Source organism: Anastrepha ludens, chromosome 5 (genome assembly GCF_028408465.1).
Source record: "Anastrepha ludens isolate Willacy chromosome 5, idAnaLude1.1, whole genome shotgun sequence".
NCBI lineage: Eukaryota > Metazoa > Arthropoda > Insecta > Diptera > Tephritidae > Anastrepha > Anastrepha ludens.
The window spans coordinates 44,258,407-44,271,616 of NC_071501.1; the positions used below are offsets into that span (position 1 = coordinate 44,258,407).

The 13,210-nt window shown below is 37.4% G+C and overlaps 1 protein-coding gene across 1 annotated transcript in view; it reads left to right on the forward strand.

Moving 5' to 3' along the window:
• The window catches only part of LOC128864502 (neural cell adhesion molecule 1-A), a 270,759-nt gene that overhangs the window by 221,502 nt on the left and 36,047 nt on the right, over positions 1-13,210 (forward strand). Inside the window, exons 14-15 of the mRNA XM_054104198.1 lie at positions 1,253-1,334; positions 2,571-2,712. Coding sequence (XP_053960173.1) covers positions 1,253-1,334; positions 2,571-2,712 — 224 coding nt within the window. The remainder of the gene's footprint in view (positions 1-1,252; positions 1,335-2,570; positions 2,713-13,210) is intronic.

A 13,210-nucleotide genomic window follows, 5' to 3' on the forward strand; every position in this document is an offset into this window, starting at 1 on the left:
ATGAGGTTAAAAAAACTGGGTGATATTTTGTGCGCAGTGAGGACTGTATCTTGGACTCTATATGTTACGCTATATGTTGGACTCTCAACTCAACTGCAGTCCTCACTGAGATGAAAAAGTGGAACAACGGACCCTGCTGCCTTTTAACTGCTCAGTTTGGATCGAATGCAGTTCAAATTTGGCCTTAAAATCAAATTGCCAGTATTCAATATGATACAACTTTTGAAATATTGAAGACCTCATAATGGCGAAAACACCCTTGGCCGCGAACTATTGTAGAAATGCCGAGAAACATCCAAAAGTTCCGATTTAGGTGAGTCCACCAACGCCGTTTCAAAAAAATGCGAATGGCATAGTTGAATTGGTGCAAATTATTTGTATACCCTCGCACTTGTGCACAAGGGTATACTTTTGTACGTTTTTTGGAATGGGTTTTTCGATAATTTTGGTTGTGCAACATTTTTTAATTTCGACTTTCAATTTTCGCCCCATCATGTATAATTGACCCAACATTCCTCCTTCGAGAAGCCAACGCGCAGGCGTAAAGTTACAGTTCGCTAAGAACTGGGGAGTGGCGGCGTCATTGATCCATTAACTTTTTTTTTCAAAAGTGGTACCGAAGACATCGACTTCTTTCCGGCTTAAATTGTGGGCATGGGCTTGTAAAATCTTTTGTTTCAGCAGAATTTTTACATGCCACACGGCACGGTGTTTGCGTGCATTGGCTTTCGTTTACGGTTTCTGTTTAGCAATTTTGCACGAATCGACGCATTTTTTATTGTGCCTTGTCACCTGGGAAAATCAAAAAAAATCTAGATACCTAAGCTGAATATTTGTCATGCCTCAATGAGATAGATCTAAAAGCCATTGTCAAGTTCTTAATGGTAAAGGTCTAAATGGTTGGACTGGATGCGCTAGAACGAAGCGAGCCGAGGCGGCCAAAATTTAAGTCGCCGAAAAACTCGTATTTAAATGATCGTAAAGAAATATGTATTTGGACTACCCTTCAAAGGAATTGGAACACTTTATTAAAATAAGTATGTGAACTATAAACGTAACACATACATGCATATGCACATAAGTATGATACATATGTATATACGTACATATAAGGAGAAAAAATGAATCTCTTCCTCATTCTACGCTAACACAATTTTTCATGTGTTCAGAATTTCAAATTGTATTACCTCTAAAAAAGCTTACGAAATGTCTGCTTTGAATTCTCATCTTATGCTTGTATTTATGCTTTTAGGATTATGGCACACTATCCTGCTGGGCGTCTAATGAAGTTGGTACACAAAATCAACCTTGCCTTTTCCAAGTCGTGCTGGCTGGTAAGTAAAGAGTCTATATATAATATACATGTAAAGTCGTATATATGTACATATAAAGGGTATCTCATTAAGGTTACTTTTTACACAGTTTGTAATGGGCTTAAAATGTTAAAATTTTTTATATTGTATAATAGAATGTATATGTGAAGGTTATATATAGATCACAATATCCGATAAATGGTCTCTTCGTAGAGTCGCGAAAAATTAATTTTCGTTTAAGTTTCATTTCTTATAATTAAATTGCTCGCTATACACCACACAGAATTCCGAGCAAAAGAAAGTAGAGGAAATACTAACTCTGCCTGGCAGTATAACCCGCTGTACAGACGATTTCACGCTTTATCGTTAGTTACTAAGTATTCGCACAATACTCACCTCTAGACTGTCGAGCATCATATCACCACAGCATTTGATCTACGGCATGCTTTCAGCTACTCGGGAAGCTGTATGAAACTCGCAATCGAACTTCTAAGAAGATATGATTTCATTTTTAGTGATATCCAAGCTAAAATGGGAGTTCGATTCGCGATAAAGATTATTTCTACACTTGTGCTCAATTTTTCAGGACTTAGCACAACAGAAAGTGCATGACAAAAGAATTTGCAAGGCAAGGTACGACCAAATAGAAAAGACTTCGGTATACCGGGAACCATTTGCACTCTGATTTTTAAATAATGCTGCTTCAGAAATGTAGTTGAATTATGAAACCTAAGTATGGCTTATCGGGTTTATAAAAACACGTGGTAAAAATGGTAATTTGAGAAGGCAGAGTGTATTCAACTACTGTTTTTCTAGTCCCAAAGGGCTTTGTCCTACAAGAAAACATGCAGTAAGGACAAGCGTGCCTATCCAAAAAAGCTGAAGAAATACGAAGGAAAAAATATTCTTCAAATCTGCACTATTCTGTGTAAAAATAGGGTACGTTACCTGGAGTCATCTTTTCTAGCTGACCTAAAGCAAGTAGTGAGGTACGCTAATTTTTGACTCAATTGTGGAGCTATTTACAGCGGCAGGAACTCCACCCGACTTATGGACTTTAACCCTTTTAAAAACAACTTATAGGGTTGCAAACGACACTTAACATAGGATGCGTAAAAAAGGCAACAATTTTTACAAATTTCTCTCACAAGTCAACTTTAGCGTATTTCAGTATAATTCAGTTTTTATTAATTCTTCTTAAATATGAATAAGTTGCTTTTAATTTTTTCTCATTCTCATGTTTGTGCTCTCTTTTAGCTCTTCCCAATTCCGTTACAAATTGCTCTATCGTAAACCGCACTGATGTGAGCGTCGATATTCAATGCATACCCGGCTATGACGGCGGACTGCCTCAGATTTTTGTTCTCGAGATGTTCTCTGCACGCACAGGACTGACAAGGTAAATAAGAGAAGTATAAGTTTCAACATTATAATTAAAAATACTACAGTTTGATAAATCTGATCCACATACGTACGCATATAATGATTAATATCTGTATGTACAAATACGAATGCATGTAGAAGATGCCTCACAAATAAATAATGACTCCGACTAACAGGCCTGTCACAATGGGCTCGTTGCGTGAAATTTTGCGAAGGAATTTGACTGAGAGCAAAAAAGATTAATACATGGGCTGAAAAGTCCCGGGCCTAATCCATAGATGGCACTTGTTTTATTGCATTCACCACTTTTTCAGTTGGAACTAACCTCAAAAAGGCAGCCGTTAAAATTTCATGATATTCTATTCGTTAGTTCGTGAGTTATTGTGCTAAGAGTGACGCTGCTTTTGTTATTTTCAAAGCAATGGATCAAAAAGAATTTCGTGTTGTAATTTTATACTGTTCCGTGATGGGAGAAAATACCATTCAAGCGAAGCAATGGCTTGAAAAGTGCTATGGTGACTCCGCTCCATCAGAAACAACAATAAAACTATGGTTTGCTGGCTTCAAACGTGGTTGTAGGGACAGTGATGATCCGATGATGCACAATGCAATGGGTGTCCAAATAAGGCGGTAACACCAGAAAGCATAAAAAGAATCCACGAAATCGTATTCATCGAAAAGTGAAGTTGCGTGAGTTAGCTGACATGGTAAAAATTTCAAAAGAACTTTGTTGGCTTTATTTTGCATGAGCTTTTGACTAAGCGAAAGCTCTGTTCAAAGTGGATGCCGCATTTGCTCACTGTTGATTAACACACAGCCCTACACAAGTTAATCAAAACACTGGCAAAACTACATGAATTGAACTTCGAATTGCTCCCACATCCACCGTATTCACCAGATTTGGCTGCCAGCGACAACTGGCTGTTCGTGGACCAAACAAAATTTCGCTCAAATGAAGAGGTTATCGCTGAAACTGAGGCCTATTTTGAGGCAAAAGATAAATTGTTCTACAAAAGTGGTATTGAAATATGAGAGCGGCGCTGGAATGATTGCGTTGTGCTTAATGCAAATTATGGCTGTACAACTAATTAATTTCGTGTTCCGTCCCAAAAACACTTCTCATCTTTTACGCCGAGAAAGTCATCAAGCCATTTTTTAATACCTTCAACATTGGTGAACCGTATTCTAGAAAGGTGATTCTGCATCGACCGAAGCAAGTGGTAATCCGAAGGAGCTATGTGTAGGCTATAAGACGGGTGAGGTAGAATTTCCCATCCGGCATTTTCCAAATAATTTTTGACCGGTACTGCAACATGTGGCCGAGCATTGTCATGATGGAAAATCAATTTCTCGTGTCTGGTCGCCCATTCTGGCCGTTTTTCGGCTATTGTTTGCTTCAAACGTATCAATTGTTGCCCGTAGAGCTCTCCCGTCATCGTCTAACCCGATTTTAACAGCTCATAGTACAGCACACCCTTCTGATCCCACCAAATACAGAGCATTACCTTCAAACCATGAGTATTCGGCTTTGGTGTCGATTTGGCTGGTTGGCCTGGCTTCACATCTGATCTTTTCCGCTGTGGGTTGTCGTCATGAATCCACTTTTCAGCGCCAGTGACAATACGATGCAAAAACGATTTCTTTTCGTGGCGATTAAGCAGCATTTCTGATATGCAAAATCGTCTCTCAACGTCTTTCGGCTTCAATTCGTGTGGCACCCAATTTCCTTGTTTGTGAATGTATCCGGCTGCTTTTAAACATTTAGAAATCACTTGTTGAGTGACTTCCAATGTTTTTCCAAGTTCTTCTTGAGTTTGACATGGCTCTTGATGGATTAATGCCTCCAATTCTTCGTCTTGAAATTTTTTTTGATGGACCTGTTCGCTCTTTGTCTTCTATGTCAAAATCACCACTTTTAAATCGTGCAAACCACTGCTGACATACTCTAACCTCTGGAGCATATTCAGGATAAGCTTCTGGAGTAAACGATGTGCTTCTGTTGCACTTTTCTTCAAACTGACGAGCAAAAGCAAACCTCCCCGCAAATGCTGTTTTGTTGGAACATAATAATAATAATAAAAAAATTTGTTTACTAATATTCATTGTGATATATCCAATTTACTTGATTTTTTTGCGTGCTTTAACATAGAATAGCTGTCACTGTCAAAATATTGACTACATAAATACACAGTGTGTTCAATAAAGAACACAACTTTTTATTTAAATCATGGAGCACGTAGAGCTATCTATTGAACTTTGATCATATTGAAAAGGCGTCAGCTTTCAACCGCAGCCAACTTCATGTAAATCGTTTGACAGATTAAAAAGTTACGCGCCTTTTCGTTACGCTGTTTCGTGCTTGTGTCGTAAAAATACAATGGAGCACAGAGCAAATATTAAATTCTGTGTTAAACTTGGAAAAATATTTAGTGAGACGTACGAATTGATGCAAAATGTTTATTGTGATGATTGTTTAGCTCGTTCAAACGTATATAATTTAAAAATGGTCGTGAAGATTTGAATGATGATGAAAGACCTGGTCGTCCAGAAGCGAGTAATCGTGCTGAATTGGTGGAAAAAGTCCGCGAAATCATTGCTGTTGACGGAAATTTCACTGTAACAATGTTGGCTGAAGAATTAAATTCATCTACTGGTACTATTTGGAAAATTTTAACTGACGATTTGGGTAAAAGAAAGATTTGTGCACGCTTTGTTCCACACCAATTAAATGAAGATCAAAAAATCGCTCGTGTAGAGCATTGTAAAGACATCATTTCAACAGCTGAAAACGATCCAGATTTTCCTGATTCGATCATAACTGGTTACGAAACATGGTGCTTCAAATGTGACCCTGAAACTAAGCGCCAATCTGCAGAATGGAAGAAGTCAAGAATCAAAACAATGTTGATCACGTTCTACGATTCCTAGGGTATTGTACACAAGGAATTTGTTGCAGAAGGTCAAACTATTAATGGAGAATACTATTTACAAGTTTTACATCGTTTGTGGTCAAGAATTGTTCGTGTAAGACCTGAATATCCAGAGGGGAAGCAGCTGTTTTTATTGCATGATAATGCACCAACTCACAAAACCAAAAATGTTCGTGAATTTTTGACGCAAAAACATATTTGTGTCATCGACCACCCTCCGTATTCTCCTGATCTATCACCATGCGACTATTTTCTGTTCCCTAAATTGAAAACTGCCATGAAAGGTGCGTTTTATGATGATATTCCAGCCATTCAAGCAGCCGTGACACAGGGGTTAAAGAACATTCCCTTAGATGACATAAAAAAGTCCATGCAGGAATTGGTTGATCGTTCTGAACGTTGTATCGAGTTAAATGGAGACTATTTTGAATAAAAAATAACTTTCAAACACAGTACGATACGTGTTTTATTCTACATCTGAAAAGTTATGTTATTTATTGAACATACTGTGTAGATATGAGGTTAGTAACAAATACGAAATTAATTAGTTGTACACCCATATGTTGACGTATATGTAATTGTATACAAAAAAAAACGTGTTTTCTTTGTTAGACACGGACTTTTCAGCCCATGTGTTATGTGCTATTAGCTCTATGTATTCCCGTCGTTATAAACTTTTCATACTTTTAAAAATTTGAAGCTCGAAATTGTCTTCTGACTCACCTTTACTTGGCTAATATATTACGAAAGAAATTTACTATTCTCACTGTAATCATTTTGGCAAAGTATTTCCAAAAGTAGCAAATGCGCATATTTTCAGGATTTTATTTATTTTATATTCTAATCAAACAAACAAATTTTTAACTTACCTAATTTGATCTCGTACATTTTTGATTCTGTTTACAAAAGCCTTTTGTTGTGCCATGTTTCTTGTTATTTTGAAAATGCTGAGGCCAAAGCAGATTATCTGTGTATTCTTTCGGCCGCCGTACCCTAGTGAGCTTGTGCGTGACTGCTATTTAGTTCGGGTCTGGTTGCGAAGCCTACTGTGGTCAGGCCACTAGAAATTGTATAACAAAGTACTTAAAATAGCACTTGCCTCTTGGCATACAATTGAATACCTTTAAGTGCATTTTTGCCTTGAAAAAGTTTTTCTGCCATTCGAAATCAGCATAAAATTGTAGGCTTCTCTATGTTCAAATATCAGGGCGGCGCAAAATAGGTGAATGCCACAAATTGAAGGCAAAGCTGGGCCAAATTCCCGATGGAGGAAGCTTCAACAATTATATACAAACTTTTATATGTGTGAGTATATTGTCGTAATAATACCTAAACCAATAGGATATGAAGAAAATAAAGTTATAAAAATTTACGAGCTTTAGATAGACCCATATGCAAGTATGCATGTGTGTACATACATATGTACAGATGTATTATAGCGATAGGTCTCAATACTAGAGCTATTTGCTATGGTGTAAGTATAAAATATGAGCGTTAGAACGTGCCAAATCTGTATCTATGGGACATTACATGTTGAGGTTTTTATATTTGAGGAAATATTTTTGTATTTTTAATATAGAATTTTTCAATAAGTAGCTCCTGCATGCATATAGATAGTACATTCATATGTATGTATTTCGTATATATATTTTGTGTGCCTTTAGACTTTCGATTTGGAAAACAAGCTTTCTATGATACGTAAAATTCTGCGATAGGAATTTGCAAATTGAGATACTAAGAGAAATTTGGTACCCGTTGAATATTTTCGCTTCTATACAAACATATTTATACGCATACATACTTGTGCATGTGTATGGTATTGAGGAATGAGAATAGCAGACATTGTTTGCTTGCTGATTTATTCTGGTTGGTGGGACATGCATTCATTTCATCTAAAATTGCTTTCGTCCATCTACAGTGCGTAAAGTGAGCTAATGCATGCAACATTTATAAACCGGTGCGGACATTCTTTAAATGTACTTCACGGTGTTATTGAACCAGATTCAATTCAGATTGTCGAACGATGAAATTTCCAATTGGACTAGTTTTGAAGGTGGATGATCCCCAGTCGTAATACTCGAAGTTTGAAATTATAGCAAAAAGAAATCGAATATTTAAATTTTTGCGCAAATAGTTTAAAACTGTTTTATGCTCGATCTTTTTAACTCTTGGGTGACTACTAACATGCCGTTGAACTTCAGTTATTTCTGTGATTCTATCGACATTTTCTTTAACATCAAAAACACTTGGAGGAACAACTAGAAGTAGAAGTTTTCAAGTTTACTCAAGAAATCCAACAAGCAGTGTGGAGTAGCACACCTTTTTTAAAAAAGAAAGTAATCCGATCTAACTATCCCAAAGAAATAAAGCCACTTATAACAAGGAAAATACAACTTTGCCGAAAATGGCGATTCCCTACTCTTAACAAAGCATCTCAGGAACTAAGACGAGAAATAAATAATTTAAAAAATTAGTCAATGTGTCGATATTTATCTGAATTAACAGCTGATAATAAAAATGACTACTCTCTTTGGAAATGCACAAAATATTTAAAAAGAAACTTAGGCGAGAAGTGATAAGGATAAAGCTATAACATTTGCAAAGCATCTATCCAACACCTTTCAACCGTACCAGAATCAACGCGATGACTCGTATTCCTCCTTAGATAAAGATCCACTCTAATTCCACATGCAACGAACGGGTGACCTTTTAGCTATTATCTTTTTAAACAGTTGGTTTAAACACCTGCCGCACGTTTCGTGTTTTGTTTCACTGTCAAACATTTTCAGTTTGGTCTATAATGTAACCATGAATCGTCTTACAAACGAACAACGCTTGCAAATCATTGAATTATATTATAAAAATGCGTGTTCTGCTAAGAAAGGTTTAAGATCCACTTTTTTATCGAAAAATGGTGTTCAGCGACGAAGCTCATTTTTGGATCGATGGGTACGTAAATAAGCAGAATTGTCGATTTTGGAGTGAAGATCAGCCAGAAGAATTGCAAGAGCTACCAATGTATCCAGAAAAGGTTACAGTTTGGCGCGGTTTATGGGCTGGAGGTATCATTGGACCGTACTTCTTCGAAGATGCTGCGAATTGTAACGTAACTGTGAATGGTGAGCGCTACCGTGAGCAATGGACTTGTTGAGAGGCGAGTTCGGTGAACATTTTATTTCACGTTCGGAACCTGTCAATTGGCCAGCCAGATCGTGCGATATAACGCCTTTAGATTATTTTTTGTGGAGCTATGTTAAAGCTCATGTCTATTCAGACAAGCCAGCTTCAATTAACGCATTGGAAGACAACATTAAGGCATTTATAAGTGAGATACCGGCCGAAACGTTGGAAAGAGTATGCCAAAATTGGACTAAGTGGATGGACCATTTGAAGCGCAGTCGCGGTCAACATTTGCATGAAATAATCTTCAAACATTAAATTATATGGACTGTACTATCGATTTAAATAAAAATTTCATGCATTTTTATGAACTTCACGTGTGTTTTTTTGAAAAACTTTCCCATGGCTCTTAAAAATTCACCCTTTATACATAGCAGGTGTGTTAAAAAAATAAATTGAATTTTCAAATTTCGCGGGCTATGTACACTCGACTTACGACTATTTTTTTATGTTGGTACACTGGTCTCGAAGATAGGTTCACGGTTTTAGCAAAATGTTTAGTTTGTTCGTGAGAGACTTATATAAGTATAGTGTTTTGAATATTCAGCGATTTTCTGCTATCAACTCTTAGCTCTTCCATTGGGACGATTGGGCCTTGGTTTCTATGTCATAACCATATACCCATGAGTCCGTCACCAGTTATCACTCTTTTAAGCAAATCTAGATCATCGTTTACCTCGTATATACCTATCAAAGCCCTCTTCGATTTTTTCATTACTTTCATTAGGCTGTTTAATCCCATTCGCTATAGTGGTGTTTTGACTCGATCAAACAGAAAAAAAGCAAATCGCAGGGATCCATATCAGGTGAATTCGATGGCTGTTGGCTGCTATTCATCTTGTTCTTGGTCAAAAATTTACAGATAATGATGACACTGTGCCACGGTGCGTTATCATGTTGCGAAACTCATGATTTGTTTTCCTACAAATCTTTTCTATTTTGGCGAATTTCTTCACATAAACGTCTCGTATCACCCAAATAATAGTCCTTAGCGTTGAGCGCTAAGGTAGAAGTAGTTCGAAGCGATCCACTGATTCAAATGAGTACAGACCTTTGAACTCTCTCCAGCTTCTTCACTGACGTCATCCTCTTCAGTGAGTTGCACCAGACGATGACTAATGATATGACATTGGCTTTATAATGGTATTATAGAGCCAAAATACAACTCTAGGCGAGAGGTCTTATCTTTTGCCAATAGCGCCCTTGCGTCCATACCAGCCGATTGTTGCCTTCCTCACATCTCCTGAATGCTGGGATTCCACGTTAGCTTGCTGTCAAGGATTAGATCTAGGTATTTCACCTTGTCAGCTAGCACGAACAGAGGACTTGAGCTCTGGGTATTTTATATTTCCTCGTGAATAGAAGGATTCACCGACTTGAATGTCTTGAGACGATTCACCGACAGGCCGCTATCCGCTGGCCAATTAGCAACTACGTTCAAATATCTCTGCATCAAATCGTACAGAGTATCTACAAACTTTCCGCTAACAATTAGTGTCACGTCATTTGCAGGTCCTCCAGCAAGTCATTGACAACGATAACCAGCAGAAATGGTGAGAGAACATCGTCCTGCGGAGTGCTCCTATACACTTGCCTCTACTATGTTATAGATGTGACAATCCAACAAAAAAAAAAAAATGCAGAACTGAAATCTGTTGACTTAGTGTCACCTGGTCATTGTTCCGGGAACTTTTTGATCAAGTTGGTATAGGGTGCGTTTTATATTCCATGCCGCCATTCCTTGGTCTGTTAGCGTTTGAGAGTAGAAGGGAGTGATAAGTAAGATAAGAGTAAGTAAAATACGAAGTAATCAAATTATTGCTTAAATAATTGTTCAGTTGATAATAGATAATAATAAAATTCAGAATTTTTTTGTATGTCAATCTATGCAATTTGCTTCAAGAAGATCTCCCGAGTAAGGACTACTCTTTTCAAGAGTTTCCGATCCACAAGTTTCAATTCATTATCAAGAGATGTTTAGCCGCACCCTACTCGTTGATGCTCACCAACTCATCCAGAAGTTCAGTTAACAGTCCCTACAATCCTCGGTTCTCCCACGCTCTGTAAAGTAACCTTCTAAAAGATGAACCCCTGTATAATGGATTCCAGATAATATTCCAGGTTAGATTTAAAAAGAGAAAAAATAAAAATTCCTCAACGTAAAAATTCCTTACTACAAATCCAAGCATAGATAGACCTCGACTTGGCAATCATGTAAATATATTCCCCAAGTCATTCTTTTCACACATTTTTGTGAGGTGGTAGTGCCCAACTTGTAATCGAAATCAATCGCAACTTTGTGCCTACTGTAGGCCAATTGCTGGTATTAACCAGCATTAAGGGATAACGAGTTATCATCGCGCCCAGCTGCCAGTTTTGTTAAGTCCTCAGGACAACGTGATTTCAAAAAACGGATGGAATGTCATTAACAAAAAGTAAAAACAATAACGGCCCAAGAAGGTTGGTTACCTTCAGTTACACCTGGAGCAGCTTTGCTGACATCAGATTTTATATAGCAAAAATTTTATATAAGAACAGATTATAGTCGAGTAGGAAGTTATTAAAACTGCGCTAACCTCTCATAGACGCTGCGCGCTTGAATTGGTAATTGTTGACTATTTGAGCAAATGGTATTAAAAAAAGCTCACTTTAGATTAACGGTCAGAGGCGGTCATTCGAATGACTTCATGTCCCAAGCAATTAAAGAAAAAATATCCAACTAGAACATGAAACGCGCCTTGTATAAAGTTATAATCCTTAGGTATAAGAAAAAAAAACTAAAAACCGTAACCCAAAAGGCAGTTCATGCATCCTAAAGTTCGTGGCTCTCCTAACCTTTTGCTAACATCATCGCCTCCCCCCATGCAACAAAATCATGCTGTAATAAAATAATATTGAAGTTCTCTTTTACATGGGTGCGTAGGCGAATAGGTATTTTTTACTTTGGCTGGAGTCAAAGTTTTTCTTCATTTTTAGTGTGTGCGTGTATGTATGTGTTTTTTTACAAAAGAGCTCCAGTATTTGAGCCTATTCAATGCGATACATTTGAATTACTACTCATTCGTTTGTATGAATATTTTCAGCCTGTGTGATGCCAAAATACAATAATCAAATTCAAATTGAGGTCATGATTGAAAAGACATTAAGGGAAGCTGGGTTGACTGGTTGCTTCGCCAAATGGTTGGTTCGAAGAGTCAGCGTTTGTTTGGTTCGTTGTTCATTTAAGCTGGCTGTGTGTGTTCAGCCAGTTGTTGTAGTGCACAGATCCTACAGGTTTATACTTCCTAAATGCAAATGTAGGCAGAAATTTTATGTGCGCGTGCACTCGGCAACTTTTTGTCCTGTTTCATAAGAGCGCAGCTTTACGTTCATTTGTAGGATTTCGTTTAAATAGGCAAACACCCAAGCTCACCAGTTTTATGTCGTAACACATGTAGATAATGATGTATGTGCAATTGTGGTGTCGATTTTCTATTAATCAGAAATATAAAGATGAAGCCTTGTGGAATATACCATAGTTGCCATGCTTCGCTTTTTTTGTTTATTGATGCCAATGAAATACGAGTTAGGAGAAATTATTTCCGTTTTAGCAGCGAACAGTAGTTGGAAAGAAGGAATGATAAAACAGGCTTACATATCATCCATTAAAATCGGTCGCTGAGTCAGAAAATTTCATATTGCGTCTTTCGAGGTACTAAATTCACTATCTTCAATTTTATTTAATTTTTAATTTAAATTAAGAGTTTTCAAAATATAAATATATATATATATATATTGTATATATATATATATTACTTATGTAATATATCTTTTGAAATGGTTGAGAACTTAAAATGGTAATACGAAACACAAATATTGCTGAAGGTAATTTTTTTTTTTATTATTAAAATCTGGAAGGGGTCGACAGAACCGGTTTCAGCTATCCTCCTCGCAGACATGGGTGTCCCTTTGTCCGTTATTAAAGGGAAACTACCCAATTTCTTTCTAAGAAAAGCGCAAGACAGATGGAGGTCTGTCTCATCGCGCGCAATTTCGAAAACAATAATGCTTCAATACGACGGAAACAGAACACTTAAGGTGATGGGAATCCCCCGCCATTCAATTTCCAAACTCATTGCGGTGTTCACTGGCCACTGGGTGATCAGTACTCATGCGGAGAAGCTTGGAATTCCGTACAAGCCCTATTGCACAAGCTGTGGGGATCCTAAAGAGAAAGAGACTGTTAAACATTTTCTCTGCAAATGTCCGGCTCTGGCGGCTAGGCGCTTGAGATTCCTTGGCGGATGACTTGACGAAATTCTCCAGCCTAGATCCCTTTTCTCTCCTCCACTACATTAACAGCACTGTATGGCTGTAGAAGGTTTTCTCTTCCCAATAATTTTTCTTTGCACAGGTAATGGTCCA